The following is a 23,827-nucleotide window of genomic DNA, read 5'->3' as shown; positions in this document are numbered from 1 at the left end:
TACACATATTCATGCAACAAGCATCATTTATCTGGCCATAAAAAACCTGCCACAACAAATTCTGTCAGACCCATGCAAGCATGAAAAAGTGCATGTTAAAAGTATGATGTTGATATTTTTTATTCCAATCTAAATATATAGGCAATGAAGATGAAGCTATTAAGAACAGATTAAACTCTTCAAGAAAAAAGCAAGTTTTCCTTCTTATTTCTGAGTGAATTTTATTAACTAATCTCAATCTTATAGCAAAGCTACAAAACAGAATCAACATCATCATGAAAAAGACTGATCTGATATTGTCATCATCATCATGGTCATTATTATTATTATTATTATATGTAGTGTTATATTCTTAACAAACAAAAGTTGGTGACCTTATTTTTATTTTCTCTTTATATTTACATGGCTAATACACTTGAGAAATGTATTAAACAAACAATTTTTTTTCACCCTGCTCCAATATGAATAAAACCAAGGTTTAATGCCTATGTAAGAAAAAAATGATCTTCTAACTATCATCATTGTCATTGTTAATAATTAGACCTCAATTACTATAGTATCATTGATAAATAGTTCTGACTAAAAGCCATTCTGCTATATGTATTATTCTGACTGGAATAATGGCAAGACTAGTCAGGCCATAACCCATGGCCCCTACCTGGGACGTAGTCAGTCCACCTGTGCATACCTTCCTTCTTGTGACACTTGTGAAGACCTGTTGAGGCAAGTGAAAATCAAATCAAAATAGATGAACATCAATGGAATTTGTATCTTTGTGGTACCAGTGCCGGTGGCACGTGGCACACAATAAAACCATCCGAACGTGGCCGTAGCCAGTACCGCATCGACTGGCCTCCGTGCTGTGGGCACGTAACAAGCACCATCCAATCGTGGCCGTTTGCCAGCCTCATCTGGCACCTGTGTCGGTGGCACATAAAAACACCATCCGAGCGTGGCCGTCTGCCAGCCTCGTCTGGCACCTGTGTTGGTGGCACATAAAAAACACCATCCGAGCGTGGCCGTTTGCCAGCCTCGTCTGGCACCTGTGTCGGTGGCACATAAAATCACCCACTACACTCTCGGAGTGGTTGGCGTTAGGAAGGGCATCCAGCTGTAGAAACACTGCCAGATCTGACTGGACTGGTGCAGCTTTCGAGCTCCCCAGACCCCAGTTGAACCGTCCAACCCATGCTAGCATGGAAAGCGGACGTTAAATGATGATGATGATGATGATGAATACAAAAACTGGAATTTGAAGATCCCATATTTCAATAGTATCTTCAATACGTCAGAGTTGAGAGAGCTGTCTACAAGGTAGCGTCTATAAATCAAATCTTTAATGCTTAACTGAAAGTGCTTATACCACTTTATACTAAAATGGTAGATATGTTTACAGGAGAAGAAAAATAAATAAAATACAGGAACTATTAGGACAGGAAGATGAATTAAGAGTGACTTGATATTACTAGTGAATTATTACAATTTTAAATGCTTACAAACTCTGGAAGAATTTCAGAAATCTAAAGGAAAGAGGTATCTTCTTTCATATCAATTCATTTTAGAAGGACCACTTCTACTGACAGGTATTATCATAACATCAAGCAAAATAATTCATACCATATGTTTAAGGGTCTTACTCCAGTTTGTATTTGTTACTCAGTATATCTGTTCTAAGAACAATCATAACATTTATCTAAATAGAGATTATGGTTTTTAATTTTGTTTATTGTTGCATACAATGAAGATGGATATTACTCTTAGCTCATGGGAATCTCTGTGCTATGGTTGAGTGAAATTTATATAGTTAATGTTGTGTTTCAGTGTGAGTCTATCTATCATTGGAATACATGAAAGGAAGTGTGTGGGGTGTTCTATACAGCAATAGTGCTTGAAATGAGAAGTTGAATATAGAGATGCATGCAGTTTCAGAAGGGAAGCTGATCATTACAAGAAGTAGTGGAACATAGCAAACAAGATGAGAAGTAAAAGACTTATTACAATAGAGATGAGATACCAGTAATAATTCATACTCTCATATACCAGCAAATAGCTAACCAAAAATGCAAATTAAGTAACTTCTTTTTCATTTTGCAACTGATAATTTATAGCCAAAACATTCTATGAATAACCCTATTAACTGAACCATGCAAACAATAAAAATACTTTTAGAACATTCCTTGTTAAAAAAAATAGGAAACTTGGTAGTATTTATGTGGCTGTTCAACCTGCTAGAAATAACAATCAAATCTCCTACTAATTACAATTGCATTAGAAAGTGAAGGAAACCTTGAATTATGTAGTCCTAGATACAACATTCCTGAGAATAGGATACATTGGTCATGGCCAGAAAGTCTTTGGTCATAGGTGTATTCAATCATCAGTGAATACACCTCTGACCAAATTATTATCTGATCTTGGACTAAACAACAACAATTCTCAAAGGCTGCTTCTTCACAGCTTTAAGTAAATGAGGGATAAATCTATATCTGAAGAGATTCAATAAAACTGAAACATATCCAGAGTTGTCTGCTGCACTTGTTGAAATAATCAAAACTAATATTAGTTTAATATCTTACTACAAAAGTAGGTTCAATAGCTTTTAGACATTCATAGTAACAAATATCTTAATATTAACTAAACTATGTGAGTGAATAGGATGCCAGCTAACTGCACATACCATCAGCAAATAATCTCAACAGCTAAATAAAGTGACAGCCACAATAAGTCATCCGACACTATAAACTGATATGTTTACAATTGCTAAAACACACAACTTGACTGCAAATGGAATTAAACTCACAACTTAAGAATTGGTAATTTGATACCTTACTTGCTAAGTCATATCCACTTGTACATTAAATGAATTTAAACAACAGTCACAAATCCACGTAAACAAAGGCATGTTGCTGTTGTTCAACTCCAAGTCAGCCCTGTTCCAGTAGACCTATGATGAAAGTCATTCATCGATGACCAACATGTATTTTTGTGTATCATTGCTCAATGTTTCAATGTATCTTTCTTTATGAACTGTTGTTTCTAGGAGGTCGAGTGACCTTGTAGAGGCTCTCTCATTGATATAAAATATTGATTTAATGACATGAGATAATCATTGGTAATGGAAACCAGATCTTTATACATGTGTTTAAATGATTTTTCAAACGACGGTGGGGAGAGCTGAAATAATCTATAAAAAAAATATTAAAAAACTGAAAGATGCATTAAAACAAATTAGTCAAATATTGCATTATTAGGGACATTTCTTTAGATTATGATGACCTGTTTCAGAACTCTAATATAAAATTTAACTGTAATATATGGCTGATATCTTAAAAGAACTAAAATATCTCCAAAATATTTTTGAGTCAGTGACTCAGTTCACTTCATTGATATTTGTAATTGTTTTCTAAATCACAAAAATCTCAGGGGTTATAACTTATATTCTATACATCTTTTATCTTTTACTTGTTTCAGTCATTGGACTGCAGCCATGCTGATGTACTGCCTTGAAGGGTTTAGTCAACCAAACTGTTCCTAGTACTTTTTTTTTAAAGTCTGGTACTTATGCTATCAGTTTCTTTTTGCCAAACTGCTAAGTTACAGAGATGGTGAACAAACACAAAGACACACACACCTTTATGTATACAGGCTGGGATTCTTTCAGTTTCCATTTACCAAATACATTCACAAGGCTTTGGTCAACCTGGGACTGTAGTAGACAACACTTGTCCAAGGTGCCATGCAGTGGGACTGACCTTGGAACCATGTGGTCGAGAAGCAAACTTCTTACCACACATCCACACTTGTGCCTATATTATTTTTTTAATGGTCTAGTGAGAAGAGAAAGGACAAATACTATAATTATTTTCAGAGTGACCATGACTGGTAGAAGTAAGAGAAAAGTTATTCTCAGACAAGAGGCCAGATTCAAATACTTGCAATATAGTTGATTCACTAAATGTAACCAAGGTAGTGGTATAACACATGCTGACAGCTTAAGCCTATCTCCCAAGAATATGAAGGTCCTTCCAATGGGTTTCCACACAGTTTCCTTCATTCACTTTCCCTTCACAAAGCTCTGGCTAACCAGAGGCTAGGATAGAAAATACCTTTCCAAGGTGGCATGCAGTGGAATAGAATCTAAAACCATGTAGTTGTAAGCAAACCTCTTAAACACATCTATTCAGCTTATGTAGAAATGATACAACTGTTACTACAATATTGCAATAAATGTGGCTACCTAACAAATTCATTGTATGTAACTAAGTAGTTCAGCAAAAAAGACTGATAGAATAAGAATTAGGCTTAAAAAAAGTCTTGGGGTCAATTTGTTTGACTAAAGTCATTCAAGGTGGTGTCTCAGTATGGCCTCAGTCAAGTGACTAAAACAAGTAAAAGATAAAAGATAAGTATAGCTAAGTTACAAAGTCTATCACTAGTTTTGGTTTATTGGTACTGAATAGATGACTAGTAGTCAATGAAACGACAATGTGACTATAGCCACTTTCCACATCTCTGGTGTGGAAACTGGCAGAAAATATTGCTAAGCAATCCAAGTTCTAGGAGCACATCATATCAATGACATGCTGCCTGGTCATCTTCTCAGATTCCACCAATCATGTAAAAACTGACTATGTCCTAGGAAGAATACAGAAGAAACTCATGAGAAAAAGCTTGCAGAAGCTTGTAGAGCAGTGCAGAAGCCAAGTAGGTTGCCAGTGTTTTGTGGGGAAGTCATTCTGCAAAACTCTAAGTACATTTGAAGTGCTGCAATGAGGTGGTTGGGGGTATACATTCCATTGCAGAAATTACAGAAAAAGTTACTAGATAGCTTTGGATAAAGTGAGCAGAGTTATGACTTATTACTGTTAGGATTCAAGTTGGGACTAGATCAATCCTGGTTAGGTCAACTGGGTGAGAGGGACTGATGTTAGAAGACACTACAAGCCCAAGAACATCCTAGTTGATACATCCTAGAGCATCAGTAAAATATATCTTGGAATTTATTGTGTATAACGAATAGAACAGTGAAGAAAATTAGTGTATCACTAGTTTTGATTTATTAGGCATTTAACAGGTAAGTGATAGGATAGTTAGCAGGTCATTGTACTGTTACACAACTGGAAACAATTTTCTCGTAGATAAGAACACAAGTTTATCACAGATGCAGGTAACTTTTCATATAGTAGTAATTACACTCAGCACTGCAAGCTAATGCATTACTTACCATTACCATAATATTGCTGCTGCTGCTGCTGCTATTACATATAGCAGTGAATTATGCTACCTGTGGTACCCACTTAGAGGTAGAATCAGCTGTTGAGAGTTAAGTATGTTGATCAAAGATAACAGTGATAGTAACATAAATCACTGACCTCTGTAGGTTACACGGTAACCAACCAGTTCAACTCTCAATATCTCAAACTATCTAAATAGCTGATATTTTTTTTAAAGAAAGTATTTTTACACTGATCACCCTCTACTTGGTAACATAGGCTTTAGGTTTTATTTTGCAAATTTTCAAGTTTTATAAATTGCTAAAGCAAGTGTTTCAGATCTGTATTTTTATCCCAATGCTAACAATTTAATTGATATAAAGTACTAGGAGTTTTGGAGTCAATTGGTTGTTGCATTTTGGTTTAGGTTCAAACTTAAGTCATTTGAGTAATTTTATTGCCATGATCATTCTACATCTATTGAGATCATTCTGTTCTAAAATTCAAAGCTGAAACATTATTGTAAAAATATGAGGATGTGTGATATTAGTTCTGCTCTTCAGCTATCTATTTAAGGCTGTATATGGCTATGGTGCAGTCACACTTGGAATTTGCATCACCAGTCTGGAACGCCTATTTTGTTCAGGACATTGACCTCCTGGAAACTGTTCAGAGACATGCAACCAAGTGAATACCCTCCATCAGGCATGTACCATACTCTGAATGCCTTCCTTCCCTGGCCATAGATACATTGACATTCCAACATCTGGCAAATGACTTGGTAAACACCCACATAATTATTAATCATCATGCCAACAACCACCTTCAACACCTACAAAGTCAAAAAACAGAACAGCACCCATGACTTTTGGAAACATTTTTTCACACTCAGAGTTTCTGAAGCATGGAACAAGCTACCTGCATCAGTTGTTAGTTGCTGAGACATTGTATCCTTTAAAACCTCCATGCTTCCTGAAATTCACCAACACTACACCTGATATCCCCTGCTCCGTACACATGTGCATCATGACTTATACAATGTTCACTTTCCTGACTTTTGTACATAATTCTATGTACTATACATGCACTTTTGATGGGTTGTAGTGCACCTGAGCACTATACACAATAATTTCATTATTATGTTATTAAAAAATTGAATAAGTATCTCCTAAATTAGGCAGATCATAGATAATTTTATATTAGCCAAAGAGGAAGTTTCTATGTGGGTGCTCGTTTTGCTAGAAATAGCAGCTCTAAATCTGCCTGAAATCAAACATTACCATCTCAAAAATAGAAAAAGAGAGAAACCACATTGAATTATGCAGTCTGGGGTTCACAATGCCTGAAAAATGAAATGGAATAGTCATAGCTGGAATGTTTTTGACCATGAGTCTGCTAAATCAAGACCAAAATTGGACTAAATAACTACATAGATATTTGAATGCAGGATCAAAGAGGAGACTCTCTTTCAGTTAAGTAACCAGAACAATAAGATTTGTCTAAAGAGAACAAAATATTACACATAATCATTTTGATCATTTCAGCTTTAATTTAGTAGACTGGAAACCCAACCATTTAGCCACTTAGAGTGGTGTTGTCCTCTGAAAGATAATAACTATGTGCTGTAGTGTCAATAAAATCTATTAAACAACATTTCAGAGCCACAGAAATAAATTAGAAATTTTTTAACATGAGAAAAGATATCAGCAAACACTTGACAGCATTTTGTTTTTGTTCTTCAAAGTGTTACTTTTTAATAGTATTTTTTTTTCCTCTTTAATTAGTAATTTGTTAATTAAAACAAAAGTAGTAACTCTGTAAATCAATACCAAACAATTGCTTTTTTTTTTTTTTGTACGCAAAGCAAATTAAATACTTGATTGTAACATTCCCTCTATGTGTTGAGTTGCAACTTTTTGCCAAAAGGAAAATGTCACATGCAGCATGAAACACAGGAATTGTTGGTCTTTCCTGCAAGTTATTGTTTGCTTTTAATTTATTTTTTTCATGTTTTGTAATGAAACACAAAAAATAAAAAAATAAAGTAATATGAAAATATGACATTTCCCAATGTTGAAAAATATCTAAATGCTGGGGAACTTATTAAAAATGTCCATCAGAAAGTAGGTCAGCAAAAGTTTTATAGGAAAGAGCAAATGTGTGCTGGAAACAAAAATTTTCAATTATCATTCTTCAAATACTTATACTATGTGTAAGTGACTGAGTTTGTTGAACTTCAAAACTTGTAACAATCTTTCTGGTGCCATAATCTCACTCTTATCAGTTAAAAACCACAGCAGTTAACCTGGATAGCACTTAGCTTTAATTCCTGTCATACTAAGTAAGAAAGAAAAAATATAACCCAAATTAGAAGAAACTAGTCTATTACAGGTAGATTTTTCTAGTAGTTCCAACAGATATTCTCCAGCTTGTTCAATCGTAGTAAACTAATCTTAAGGGTCAGATCAAAACACCTTCAGAGAGATAATGAAATAATAATCTAAGTCTGTTGCTTTATCCACTTATCTGTTTCCATTCCACATATGTGAAAACATAGGAATTGTCATTTATGGGTTATAACTAAACATAGAAACCTACACTCATTGATTATGACTAAACATAGACATCTTCTTTCATAGATTATCTCAAACAGAAATTTTTACTCATAAATCATTACTAAAGATGGAAATATTCATTCAGGGATTATGACTAAACAAGGAAAGCTACATTCATGGATTATGACAATATAGATGTAATTCACAGATTATCGATAAACACCAGTAAACTACTATCTTGGAACAGACTTCTAGAAAGATTTTACAATAATGTATACCATATTTTAGATGAGTTTTAGTAGAATAGGATATGTGGTGCATCTGTCATCATACCTAATGCAAATACAAGTACTAGCTGATAAATAATGGTAATGATTGGATTTCTAACACTGCCACAAAGTCACAAATTAGCAAGGGTTAGGAGAGATACTGCTACCTGAATATATCCCCAGAAGACAACTGATAGATATTTCATTAATTCCAGAGGTATGAAATGAATGAATGGCAAGATAAAAAAAATAAAACTATATAATGTTAAAATCGTTTAGACTATAAAGTTTAAAGATTTCTGTCTATTCATTACATTGGTTTTAGCTTAATTGTAGGTTAGCCAAATTTTTTAAGTTGGCTAAAGTATCAGTAGAATATGATGAGAATATTTTGGATATTTACAAAAGTAATAACTTACTTGGCTTATGATAAACGTACACATGATATGGTTAAACACCCTAATAAAATGAATGTAGTTAAAAAGTATGGTGTAGTCATCAGAAGTATTGCAGGTGTAGTAAGCAAGATACAAATAAATTAAAGCAAGTTATCCATCAAATTACAGGTAAGAAAACAAAAATTTTCCAGCAGACTTTGACAAAGAATGTTGGATAGGAAGAGTATACCAGTGGTGGTTTGTATGAGAAAACTATTCAGTGAAATTTGTATGCCACAGAGAGATGAGAACCCTAATAGTTGTAGAGTTTCAAGCAAAGTCCTTTATTGGAGTGATAACTTTTTTTCTTTCTCTTTCATAATGAGCCTTGCTTAAAGTGCCAGTATTCTCTCTCACCATGGATTACAAACTCCACTACATATAACATAGACTTCTTGAGTGGAATATGGAATATTGGTAAATTGCAACTAGAACTGTTAAAGTTGCTTCATTTATCTTGATTGTACAAGCTACATGAAGCAGAGAAAATAATCAAACCATTTATTAGTCAAAAGGAAAGAAACATTTCAGACTTGGCAAAGTCTATTATCAAAACTCATTTCTATGCACTGATGTCAAGTTATTGTAAGGATAACAGCCAGCTATTTCCAGCTAAAAAATCAATTAACTTTTTTAATAAGCAACACAAAGGGTTTTGACCCAAGCCATTCATCTGATATATAATTTATAAATATTCTTAAATTGTGAAGAATGACAATAAAGATAAAACAGTATAAACATTTTGCAAACTATTTTGTAAAATACATTGCATTAATATTTCTACTGAAAAAACTTGCTACTTACAAAGCTAAAAAGCATGTTTGTCAGAGCTATTTTCTTAACCAAACATTGTGACAGTATACATAGTTAATTTTTTTTTCCTAAATAGTAATGTATAGTGAAATCCTTTTATATCCTCTCCTCTAAATGCTCCTTCTAAAGTAATCCTCAACTCTTAAGCAGAAACCTAGATAGATGATTTCATAGTAGATTTATCTTTAGAATTCACAAATTTCAGTTTTTCTTGACATGTGTAAAAAATACTTTTACAAACTAATGGTGAAATAAGCATTAGAACCTTCCAGTCAAAGAATAACAGCAAAATAGTATTTTATACTTAAAGCATGTTGAATTCTTATACCAGGATAGTTGTAGATCTTTTAATCTTAAATAAGTATCCAGCCAATTCATGCAGTATAGAAAAAAAACAACAAAAAACGAAAAACAAATTAACAAGATCCATCAGAGGGCTTGTTAGTTTGACCTGAGCCCCAGGTAGAAAACATTTTTTTTATTGCTTTCATCTGGCAGAAGGGGCAGGTCCTCTGACACCAGACCTCAGTATGGCTGCAGCCTAATGATAAACACGTAAAAGAATATTATATTCTTTTCTCTCTCACCTCACTTCTCTTATCAGTTCTATTCACATACACACACACAGTTGGGAATCATTTGTACATGAGAAGGGGTCTTGTTGTGGAAACTGAATACAGGATGGTTAAATAAAAACAAAAATAATATTCTAAAGAACCACATAACTAACCTGAGATGTTTTATCCGTACGTGTTTCTCAATACCAGCACATGTACTGTGTGTTTTACAACAGCCTGGCCATGTACACTGAAACACTGTTCGTACTTGAACCTGCAATAGAAGAGAAACATATTCAACAGTTAATATTTTCATAAATACATACCAAAATAAGCATAGTGAACTGATGTGGGAAATATCTATATGATTACTTGACCTGCTAGCAATAGGAGCAAATCTCCTTCAAATCACGTCTTACCATCTTAGAAAAGAATACATTGGAAAACATGATCTTGAATTCTCTGAACACTGGAAAAAGATGGGATGCTATGGAATGATTTGAATGCTTTTGGTCATAGGTCTGCTAGATCAGCACTCACCAGAGACTAAAGATCAACAACAGCATCATGTTAGAATGTCAATAGAATGTAGGGCTCACAAATAAAAGAAAACCGAGTTATATTCTTGCTCTTAGTGAAGAGAGACCTAATATTATAAAGGTATCTAACACTTGTCTAAAGGATGACATCAACTAACATAGATTTATTTTAAAGTCTGTCTTAGAAAAGATATTTCAATATCAAATATTGTATCAATTATGATAGAGTATATACTTATAAGTAATATCTTTAACAAAATCAGTAGAAGTAAATGTTGTAAATATTAATTTGCCTTATTTATTCAATAACTCAATAGATAAGAAACAACAACAACAACAAAAACAAAAGACTTTGTTGAATATGAATAACTGTTGATTTTGGTTATGAAACAAAATCTCAAGTTAATCAGTAACATAAGCAATTAAAGTAGTGGAAGCAGGAACTGATAAAACTAAGTCAGAGAAAGGTTTTAATTATTACTTGGGCAATGTATCAAAATGATATGAAATACAGAGCAGAGGATATATTTTGATGGGAAAAATCACGGCACAAGACTCTTCATTATTAGAGACTACATTAAAATAAGGGATATATTATTTTCTCATTTGATAAGCAATAGAAACAGCTGATACACTGCATACCACAATAGATGTTTTAATGAATTTTGTTTGTGGAGTTCAATCTGTGACAAGATTGAATTTGTTCTCCATTTCTCTGTAGTCAATAAAGCATATACCAGCCAAGCCAATGTGGTACACTCTATATGGTTGTTTGACAGAAATAGCAACCGAATTTCCTTCAAATTCTATCTATTCATCTTAAATAAAGGAAGGTACATTACACAGTATAGTTCCTGGTACACAGAAAAAGATGGAATGGTCAAAGCCAGTATGTTGATTATAGGTCAGCTTGAACATGACTAATCTGGACTAAACAGCATAAACAACAAATGTATATACCAGTAATATATCAAAGTTAATTTACTTTTGATTTAATCACTTACAGTTGTTTCTTTATAATACCTAGCTTTAGGCTTTAAAAAGACATCCTTATTTCATTTAGCAGACTCATCAGCCAATCTCTGATAATTCATAAACATATTAAATTATGGTAATAGATATTGTGTACATAGAATGTATGATAAGTAATTCTCAGATAAGCACTTTTTTTTAGACATTTACCCACAGATTTATGAGAAGGAGAAGATGTAGACATAGAATACGCATATCTTGGCACAAAGAAAATAAAATACGAGTGAAGTGTTTCCAATTTAGATGTAAAACTAGGTCACAAAGAAAATGCTGTTTTTTCATTTTCTCCTAACTATCTGAAGTCAGTGAATATTGGTTTCAAATTTTGGTACAAGGCTAGCAAGTTTGGAGTAAGAGGCTAGTCAATTACATCGACTGGTATTTATTTTATTAACTGTTATTTATTTTATTGACCTTGAAAGAATGAAAAAGTTGATCTTGATGGAATTTCAATTCATAATGTAGACAGACAAAATGTCATTAAGCATTTTGCCCAGCTTAGTAATGATTCTGCCAGCTCACCATCTTAAAGCCAGTGAATATTGAAAACTGTCTTTAAGAGGTAGATTAAGCTTAATATCAGAGATTCCAAATTCAAGTAAAGGACAAATAAGAGCTAAGTTATAATAAAAGATATGACATAACTCAGTGAAATTAGAGCTGCGATATTTATACATTTTATTTAGTTGAAGGAAAGCTAGCATCCATAACCTTTGCAAACCAAACCAGACTGGTGAGATAGACGAGATTAATGTTCAAATTGACCTTATGGATGTTTGATCCCTGTAGAATAAAATGTGGACAAAGAAGATAATTTCAAATGGCTATAATCTGGTGTGGAGTGATTGTAAAATTGTCAAATATAAAGTTTAATGGGTGGGGTGATGAGAGGAGAAGAAACAAATGTATTAAGTGGGCCTGGAGTAGTAGACAGCCAGTTAGTTCATAAGAGCAGAAACCATTGCAGTAGTGATACAAGGTGCAAAGAAAAGAAAAACATGGTATAACCACTGCTATCAGCAAATGGTCGTAGAGCATTGGCAAGTGAATCTTTGTCAATAAGCTGAATGGCTTCTTTTGAATGTATTTTAGCATGTTTGTGAATGTAGCAGCATCACTATCTCAGTATGTGAAGGGTACTCTAAAGTGGATTGGTCACACTTGATCCTTGTAGAAGATCAGTAAGTGATCAGAGCTCAAGTTTTTCTGTTCATGATGAGGACCGTCAGGGTAATTCTTTCTTTTTTTTGTGATGCAGTTTGGGTAATATTGTACATCATCATCATCATCATTTAACGTCCGTTCTCCATGCTAACATGGGTTGGATGGTTCGACCGGGGATCTGGGAAGCCAGAAGGCTGCACCAGGCTCCAGTCTGATCTGGCAGTGTTTCTACAGCTGGATGCCCTCCCTAATGCCAATCACTCCATGAGTGTAGTGGGTGCTTTTTATGTGCCAGGCGAGGCTGGCAACGGCCACAATCGGATTGGTGCTTTTTACGTGCCACCGGCATGGAAGCCAGTCAAGGTGGCGCTGGCATTGGCCATGTTCGGATGGTGCTTTTTACGTGCCCTGTGAGAGCATTCATCAAAGATTATGAGTTTTATCATTTGCTACTTACCACAAAGCAATTAGGCCAATCTTTTTGCATAAGCATTATCATTTTGAGGATTAGATAAACAAAAACAAACATTCTCGACAGATATAAATTTCCAAACACCAAAGGAAAAAACTCAAGAAATATATAACACAAAGAGGAGAAGCCATAAAAACAAAAATATTTAAAGTTAAGTGTTTAAAAATAAATTTATGTTCAAGAAAGAAAACAACAACACACATTCATATTACCCTCACACAACCTTTTTGACTGTCTGAACCACTATGCTGCAGCAGAACAACAGATGACATTTCAATTGTCTAGAGGTGTGTCTGTGAGATGTTTGTCCTGGTGGCTGTAATGTTTTTTTTTTTATAGTTTCCATTTCTTTCAATCTGTTACAGATGTTAGAGAAAGTGTTAAAAGCTACCGTAGGGAGTAACATTAAGTGGGAGGGGATATGGAAATAAATAAATAGTTAAGGGAGGAGAAAAAGGATTTGATGGCTATATATTTCTTTGTTTTATTCAAAAAATTTAATTTGTTTTTTAATTATAGCATAATTTACAAGAGGATGAAATTTACTGCTTGGGTGGTTTCAAGGTTAAGCAATAACACATAAATAGTGCCTGCATGTGTCTATGTGCATGTGAGAGTGTGTGTGAAAGAGAGAGAGAGAATGTGTGTATGTCTATTGCAGACAGAACAGTTATTGCAGTTAACAACCAACCACAACAAATGATAATGCACATAAAACATATTGCACCACTTCCATCTAACATGAAAAAAAAAGCAATCTTAATTCATCAAGTAAATAAATAAATATGTAAAAAATAAGAAAGAAAAAGAAAAGCAAAAGCAGATCCACCCACCCTAAAAACTAGAGTTTTTGTTTAACCCCAGGTCAACCTTGATTATGTTAAAAGCATTCTAGCAGTGGGCATCCTGTCATTTTAAGGATATGTATGATTATATTATCTAATGAGTTGTGTTATATATGAAAAAATAGGGTGTGATATGAAGGAAATTTAACTGCTACTTCCAGCAAGTCAAGGTATCCTTGCTTGGCTAATAATACAAGAGAATTCTGAAGGAGTGAGGGATGTAAACTTTGATGATTATTGTATCACAACAGTCTTCAACACTGATCCACAGAATCCAAATTAACCAATCAACAAACCCTAGATCAAATTCCTTGTCTATGATTGATGAAATTTCAAACAGAAAGCAACAGAGATTTTGAAACCAGCTTCATTCACAACTAAGAAAATCATCAGTCAATGAAACAAAAATTCAAACAGGACTTGAGAATGATGGGTATCTGCTATATGACTTAAGAATATCTGTAATAGGTTATGTGGTATGGTTCAATTTTCCATGCTCACATAGGTGAGATGGAATTTGTTGAGGTTCAGTTTTCTACAGCTGGATGCCCTTCCTATTGCCAACCCTCATCTGTTTTCAAGTAAGGTAAATATTTCCCCATGATAAGATATGTTTACACTCATAAGCCTTTAGCCAGTCCAGGATTATAAAAGGTACTTGCCCAAGGTAACATGCAGTGGGATTAAACCTGAAACTATGTAGTTGGGAAGCAAACACCTATGTGATATATTGATAAATAATAAAGAGGTACATTACAGAGATAAAACACTAAACTGGATTATGTTGCTGTTGGAATCAGTGGCACAGCTAGGGTAAACCGTGCCTAGGAGAAGCTGCAAAAATGCACTCCCTCCCATTACAAAATCCACAATATTATATAGTACTTATTTGTTACAAGTAATTAATGTTTTAAAGCAATATTTTAAGAATAAATACTTTACCAGGGTTCATTTATCTGCCAGTTCAGTACAGCTTGTAATTCAAAATACGAAACCTTATTTTAATCATTTAATGCACCAGCTTCCCTGATTGAATCATTAAAAAACCTAATGTGTGAAATGAGATGTAATAAAAAAAATACAATTGTTTAAAGTCTCATCTTTCTTGCTTTTGATGAGGCACTACCCTTGAATCAGCACCTGGGGCATGTGCCCCCCTTGCTCCCACCTAGTTACACTACTGGTTGGAATTTAGCCCTGATCAAGTAGACCTATGATCAAAGACATATCAATTGTGATCATCATATTCTAGTATATCTGTGATTTATTCATTGGTTAGCTCAAAGCTATGGTAGAAGACACTTGCCAGGATACTGAGAGTGAAATTGAATCCAGAACAACAAAACTGAAAAGAGAACATATTAATTACATAACCACATTTACACCACTGATAACACAATCTCATCTTGTTCCAGTTATTATAAGATCTTCATGACTGACTGTCCAGTGGGCTACCATGACCAATTGCCATGACAGATGCATCTAGCAACAATTTACAACAACTAGTTTTTGACTGCCATTATAGGAATACAGTTGTACAACAAAAAGGAATCCTTGTAAGTATGTATTCTGCAGTTCTTGGCTGACATATTTCTCAAGACTTTTGAACATGTTTATATCACTTATTAAATTAGACAAGATTAATGCAAGATATTACTCTCCAAGAAAACCATCGTCTTTTGTCAGAGCTGGGAAACAGCTAACCCCAGCCAGAAAAACATTGGTGGGCATCCTAACATCTGCAAGAGACAGGCAGCTATTGGTGGATCTTGAGCATCAGCTGAAGTTCCCTGGCCACATTGTGGTCACCACCCTGCGACCAGACACTGTCCTCGTGTCTGAGTCCACCAAGCAAGTGGTGCTGCTGGAGCTGACTGTCCCATGGGAAGATCGCCTGGAAGAAGCTTTTGAGAGAAAGCTCTTCAAGTACACGGGTTTGGTTGGAGAGCACGGAATCTCCCACTGGAGGTTGGATGCAGGGGTTTCACAGCCTGTTCCCTTCAAGAGTTTGGACATCGAGGGAGTGAGGAGGAAGGCCATCCGCAGTACCACTGATGCAGCAGAGAGAGCCTCACGATGGCTGTGGATCAAAAGAGGAGAGCTATGGGGTAGCTAGTTGGTCATCTGGACACAAGCTGGGGTCTGATCAGCCCCAGCTGGGTCACCTGGAGGAGGGTGTATGATGTTGAAAGACCCGAAAGACCCAATGATACCAGGCACATCACTGAAGATATGTCCAGATACATCAGTCATTCATGTATGCATACAACACTTTATATTGTGTATACCATAAAAGGCGCATACCATAAAAGGTGAAGGCGCATGGCTCAGTGGTTAGAGCATCGAGCTTACGATCGTGAGGTTGTGAGCTCGAATCCCGGACCGGGCTGCGTATTGTGTTCTTGAGCAAGGCACTTTATTTCACGTTGCTCCAGTTCACTCAGCTGTAGAAATGAGTTGCGACGTCACTGGTGCCAAGCTGTATTGACCTTTGTCTTTCCCTTGGATAACACTGGTGGTGTGGAGAGGGGAGGCTGGTATGCATGGGCGACTGCTGGTCTTCCATAAACAACCTTGCCCGGACTTGTGTCTAGGAGGGTAACTTTCTAGGTGCAATCCCATGGTCATTCATGACCGAAGGGGGTCTTTTACCATAAAAGGCACTCCTCCTACATTTATTGAGCAATTAAATTGTAAACCTACCATGCTAACAATTCATAATAAAAATATATGAATTTATAGACCTATTCAACATATACTGGTTAAGGAAAAATGATATCCTTAGTTTGAATATACTACCTCTAAGTAACAGCATTTATGTTAGTGGAAAACAATGATTTTAGAACAAAGAGAAAATTGTTTGTAGAATGCAATCTTCATGCACAATGGCACCAGGCCAACTATTGACATTAGAAATAAATATTTCTGTCTAAGGTTGGCATACTGACATATTGAAAAAGCACTTCATAATTGAAATTCAGTTCCCAAATGAATAGATTTGTTTTATTTCAAATTTTGTTGTTATGTTCAGATTTGTATTATTTTTTAGTTAAAAGTCCTGATTTTGGCTTCAATTCAGCCATGTTTGACTTAGTTATGAAATACTAAAATGATATCTATATTATTAATACTTTAAGCATTTATTTATTTATGTTTCCACTTTAGTTCAAATAGTAGATAAATAAAGCTTTATTTTAATTTTCTATTTTAGTAACCATCATCAGAGATAAAAAAAAATTGCTAAGAAGTTCTGTGTGAGATAATTTTGAAAATGGTGTTAGTATAATAAAGTACATTAAGTGACTACGCTTGAAGTAGTCCTGCTGAGAATAGATTCTCATTGAAAAAGAAAAACAACCCTGAGACTGTATTAATGCTTGTAAAGGGTTTATCTAACCTACTGATGGAATGAGTCAAGTTTTATATTGGTATTGTAATAACTGTCACATTTTCAACACAGGTTCAAAATACAATAGCCACCTCTGTCATGATATCATTCAATATATAATACTTAAATACCTAGCTCATCTCAGCTTAATCTATCAAGCTAATGAGGAAGCCGCTACATGATTACTCAAGCTGCTAGAAATAACGACCAAAAGCCCCTCAAATCACACACTACCATCTTAGAAAAAGATAGATACTTTGGATAAAGTAGTTCTAAAGTTTAAAAAGATGACTCATTGGTCGTGAATTGAACATTTTGGAATATAGGAATGACCTGGAGCTAAACAACAACACAGTCTATTTCCCAGGTTCAGATCACACATTAAGAGAATCAAGGTTAATTAGGCATTTTGTGAATCAGTGATAATCTGTTACATCACTACCTTATGGCTAACTGCTAAAACATCATGCTTATGATAAATGTTTTACATAGACAACTTTGTTTAGTCTATTTACAACAAAACAATGAAATATTATTTATTCACTGCATGGTTATGTCAAATAATATTAAAAATAATTCAATGACTTCCATTTAAAAGTAAAGTTCTTTGGTAAAGTCCTATACCTGTTACAAAGTATTTACTTTGTGAACAAACAGCATTGTTGTTTACAATTTTCCAAATGCCATGAAAAGGAAGTATCTATGAAACTTAAGTAGAACACATATTTTCATTTCAAAGCATCAGTTTAGTGGTTTTCTGCACAACAAAATTCCACACAGAAGGTAAGCTCCAACACAGTGAGTTTGAACCCAAAACAGCATGTTAACTACACAGCCATGCATGCATCAATAGTTGAGAAGTTATTCATTTTTTTCATAACCTAAATAATTTATATATCATGGGACCCACATCAAAGAGCCATCAATAATTTGTCTTAGAGAATGTTTTTACAGATAATTATTCTAGCTACTTAAATAGTTTCAAATGACCTTTAATCAATTCTTGATATCAATCTGTTTAAAATAACCTTTTATAAAAGAGAGAATAATATGAAAGGTACAGTCAGACATAATTGAAAAAGGTGACAGCAACATTATTATCAGTCACAATATTAAGAAAATCAATGAGCTAATTTTTTTTTTCATAAATACCTATATTTGTAAATGTCAAAAATCAAAATGATGGGAAGCAAGGCAACTGGTAAAAATTGATGATGAGAGTTTGATTTATGATGTTTTAGATGTTCCCTTATTAAACTACATTTCTGAAACACTGAAATGTTATATCTGAACAGCAGTTGTCTCTGATCACAGGATATTTCAAAGATTTAAATAACAGTAATTTAAGATCAATTACTCTAATTATTAATTTGAAATACTTCACTGGAATATAAGATTACACTTCAGATTTATAGAACAGAGACAAAGGAGAAACAGAACAGAATTTTAACGGACAACTCTTGACTGATTGTAAAGGATTAACATATCCAAAATTTCACTGGTTTAATCCACAACTCATTCAAGTTAATTTATAGAATGACATATACACACACACACACACACACACACACACACATATATATATATATAAGGTATATTTTCACACATGTATAAGTATATTTTCAACAGGTGTCGCTATTAAGTTAGATATGGCCTAGGCCTATATTAACTGAAACCTTTCTAAGTTATATAAGGCAAATACACTCATATGCATGTACATACAAGGGTTGAACAAAATAATGGAAGCATCCTAAAATTTCAAACAAATTTATTTTAATATGGGGTAGGACCACCTTTGGCAGTAATTACAACTTGAATTCTAAGAAGTATGGACTTGTACAAAGTCTGAATTGTTTCCAAAGCAATTTTTGTCTATTCTTCAGCTAAAACAGTCTCCAGTTACTGTAGTGATGATGGTGGAAGATTTCGACTCCTTACTTGTTTTTATAAAATGCACCATAAATGTTTGATAATATTGGGATCTGGGGACTGTGGTAGCCACATAAGATGTTCAACTTCAGTAGAATGTTCTTTGTGCCATTCAATAACAACTTTAGCTGTGTGAATTGGTGCATTATCATCCTGAAAGATTGTGTTTCTCTCCAGAAACAGTTCCACAACCATAGGATGAATTTGATCATATAAAATGCTTAAATAGTCTTGACTATTAATTCTGCTATGAAGGGAAACTATTGGGCCAGCAGATTTCCAAGATATAGCCCCTCCAGATCATCACAGATCCTCCTTCATGTTTAATAGTTGGAAGAAGGCAATCTGGGTCAAATGCTTCTTTTGGCTGTCTCCACATGTATACTTGGCCGGTGGTCAAAAATAAGGTAAAGGATGACTCATCTGAGAAAATAGCATTCTTCAACTGCTCTAGGGGCAAATTCTGTAGGTTTTTACTCAACTCTAAACACTTTGCAGCGTTTGTTTTTGAAAGTAGTGGTTTTCTGATTGCAGCCCGCCTCTGAAATCTGGCTTTGTGCAGCACTTGGCAAACAATTTTTGTGGAAACTGGGTTCTTGAGGTGGTCATTAAGCTCTGCAGTAACCAACAATTTGACCTCTTTGAAAGTCTGATAGATCTGTCATTTTAATGAATTTTAATTACCTTTTTCTGATGATATCCGGAAAGAAAAGCAATTTTAGCAAAACATATTAAGCAACATTAATAATAAATCAAAAAAACATAAAAATAAAGAAGCTTTTGATGGTTTTATAGATATTTCAAAATTATGATGCTATGATGCGAGGTGTTTCCATTATTTTGTCCAACCCCTGTATAGCCATAATATAAATAAACACACATACATACGATAATAGTTTATGAGTATATATATATAAAAAGGAAATGATGCATTTCTGAATGGCTATACAATTCAAATTTGACTATACACTAATATACAGGAATAAATAAATTTGATACAATAGGATTTTATGGCTACTGACACTTTGGTCAAGAGTTTATATCGACTATGTAAACCAATTGTAATTTAAACAGATAATGGTTTTATTTTTATTTATTTCTATTACATATTTATTACTATGCTTTTATTTTATTTTTGCGATTATAATACATCTTTATTTCTATCTGGCAATACTTTTTTATTGTATTATTTTTTATATTTTTAATTATTTTTACCTTTATGCTTATTTTTATACATTTATATTTTTTGTTTATTTGAATGATATTCTTAGCATATTCATACACTCTATATATAAGATATTTCCTTCCTTCCCTAGTATATTAACTTAATCCCTTTCATAAGTTTGTAACCTTCATTTCTTTTAAAAGAACCAAAAAAACCCTGAAGAGATTCTACCCTACATTTTTCAAAATGATAATTAATTCTCATCATTGGATTTAATCCAACTCTTGAAATTATGTATTTATCTATAAGCTGGAATCGAAACGTACATAGGTTTTTAAAAAATTTATTTGTAGTCAGTTTTTTCCTTGGAACTATTTTAATAAATTAATTTAAATCTTTACCAACTCTCTATTTTCTCATATATATATATATATATATATATATATATATTCCCAATTTATATTTCTGTATGTTATAGTTTAATAATTACTGGTATCAATATATTTATATATGTAAAGCATAACATGTTATACATGTATGTATATTCTTGTAATTGTCATTTTAGTAAATAAATAAGTTGACACAATAAAATGTCTAAAAGTTGATGAACCACCTATTGATCACCTCCATCTTCTTATTGGTCTCTCTCTCTCACTCTCTGTATATATATATATATATATATATATATATATATATATATATATCAGGTCTGATCAATAAGTATCTAGACTGTTGCCATAGTAACTTAGTAACAAAGCTAAAGCACACAGAATGAAGCTGCTTTGCAAAGATTGACTATGAATTCTACTGTGCATGTGCACTTAGTTTTAACTTTTTAACTTACTTCCACTGTTTACAGCAGTGCTTGGAAGGAAGGTGTGTAGCATGTGATTGATGCATTGACTATGACAAAGAAAATTGCCATGGCAATATCTGCTCAGGGGCTTATGCAAAGTTGCAGAAAGGGTATGGAGAGGAGTGTATGAGCTGCACACAAGTGTATGAGTGGTTCAGACGTTTCTAAGATGGCTGAAAAAATGTCGATATAAACGAACATTCTAGGAGACCCACAACCAGCAGAACTGATAAAAACATTGCAGATGTGCATGCAGCTATGAGAGAAAGTCATTGAATCACCATCTGTGAGTTATCAGAGGATGTGCAGATTAGTTACGTTTCAGTTACTTTCAGCTGACCAAAAAGACACTCGGGTTTCAGTTGCACAAGATTTCCTTGATTGTGTTGAGAATGGTGAAAACTTTTTGAAACCTTTGTGTAGGCTTCTGAGCAGGTATTGCCAAGCTTTTGGCAAAATTTGATGCAGATTCTCTGCTCAGTTTTCTCTGTCATGGTCAAAGCAACGATCACATGCTTACACACCTTCATTCCAAACACTTCTGTAAACAGCAAAGTGAGCTAGAACATTAAAACTTAGTGAGCATGCACTGCAGAGTACCAGGTAGATCTGTGCCAAGCAGCTTCACTCGGTGTGTTTTAGCTTCATTACTATGGCAACAGTCCAGGTACTTATTGATCAGACCATGTATATATATGTATGTGCACACACACACACACACACACACACACACACACACACACACATAATTATTAGCTTACAGCTGTTTCTGCTATAAGATGTAATGCACTTCACTTCATGTTTGAAGCTACAATGAAGCTATTTACTGATACTTGAACATTCAACTATGAGTGCATTGCATATTATAGCAGAAATGGCTGTAAGCTAATAAAGTTCATAACAATTGTTTATTCCTTTGTCATTTTGATTTGTTATTACTGCTCTGTACTCAACTGATGTTTCATTCTAAAGCATATGTATATCAAGTTCTAACACCAGGTTATTAGCATTATATGCCTAAGCAAAATATCAAAATACACACACACACACATATATACAAACAAACACATGTAGATATACATACAAACATGTGTGTGTGTGTGTGTGTGTATATATATATATTATATATATATTTATGTGCATATATATGTATATATATATATGTGTGTGTGTATATATATATATATGTATGTATATATATATATATGTATATATATGTATGTGTATATATATATATATATATATATATATATATATATATATGTATGTATATATATATATATGTGTATATATATGTATGTGTGTATATATATATATATATATATATATATATATATATATAATGTATATATATATATATGTATGTGTGTATATATATATATATATATATATATATATATATATATATATATATATATAATGTATATATATATATATATATATGTATGTGTGTGTATATATATATATATATATATATATGTATATATATATGTATGTATATATATATGTATGTATATATATATATATATGTATGTATATATATATATATATATATATATATATACACACACACACACAAATATACATATGTGTTTACATACACATACAGATATGTGCGTGTGTGTACATATACACATATACATATATATCTGTTATATGTACTAGAAGCAGTATTACATTAAAATAGTCAACTATGTATCATAATGTAAATATACTGTAACAGTCAAATGTAGTAGTAGTACTAGTAGTATGTATGTATGTAAACTAGTAATAAGGGGCTAGTAGTAGCAGTAATAATAGTTGTTGTTGCCTGACGATAGCAGAACAGTAAGTTGTAGAAGCAGTAGTAATTCTTTCATGGTCGTAGTGGTGTAAGATAAGAGGTGACGAAGGGAAAGGGTGATGGTGAATAAAAGGAAGAGTAAGAGGTTGATTATGGAGGGGTCAATGTCCTATTTCAGTTCACTTCCAACCGAGATATCAGCCAATCAGCTTTCAATACAGTGAAATATCGATCAAGTTATCACCATCCCGATCATCATCATCAATATCCTCATCATCATCAGTAGGTGTTCTTCTCCCAGTGATTGAGAAGAGAATTTAAAGAGAGGCAGGTGTGGTGGTAAGAGCAGTAGTTGTAGGAAGAGGAGAAAATGTGTGTGTTTGTGTGTGCGCATGTAGTTGTAAAAGGGGGAGGTGGTGGAGGGGGGAGGTGGAAATAGGTGTGTGTTTGTTGGCAGGAGGTGCATGTAGTGTCATTTACCTCTCTTCTGTATACATTGTACATTTAACCTTAAATATGTGTATGTGTGTGTTTTACTGTGTATCAAATCTTTTACCAATCTGTGTATTACTGATTGCAAAATCGATTGACTGAATGGTTATGTGTGTAATAGTGTGTGTGTATGTATTTGTGTGTGTGCGTGTAATTGTGTGACTGTGTGCATGTATTTGTGTGTGTGTGCGCCTGCATCCTGTTGCCAATCCCTTACACAATGTGTTACAGATTGCAAAATCGATTGATTGAATGTTTATGTATGTATGTGTGTGTGTACATGTACTTGTGTGTATTTCGATGTATGCATGCACAAGA

At 33.7% G+C, this 23,827-nt stretch overlaps 1 protein-coding gene across 2 annotated transcripts in view; it reads right to left on the bottom strand.

Annotated features, from left to right (window-relative positions):
* The window catches only part of LOC115210418 (zinc finger protein 704-like), a 138,374-nt gene that overhangs the window by 31,259 nt on the left and 83,288 nt on the right, over positions 1-23,827 (bottom strand). For both annotated transcript variants that reach the window (XM_029779019.2, XM_036502287.1), the window contains exon 4: positions 10,018-10,118. In XM_029779019.2, the coding sequence (XP_029634879.1) occupies positions 10,018-10,118 (101 nt within the window). The remainder of the gene's footprint in view (positions 1-10,017; positions 10,119-23,827) is intronic.

The sequence above is a fragment of the Octopus sinensis genome, linkage group LG4 (assembly GCF_006345805.1).
Source record: "Octopus sinensis linkage group LG4, ASM634580v1, whole genome shotgun sequence".
Taxonomy (NCBI): Eukaryota; Metazoa; Mollusca; class Cephalopoda; order Octopoda; family Octopodidae; genus Octopus; species Octopus sinensis.
The sequence above is the reverse complement of the archived record's forward strand: the minus strand, read 5'-3'. Positions and strand labels throughout refer to the sequence as shown.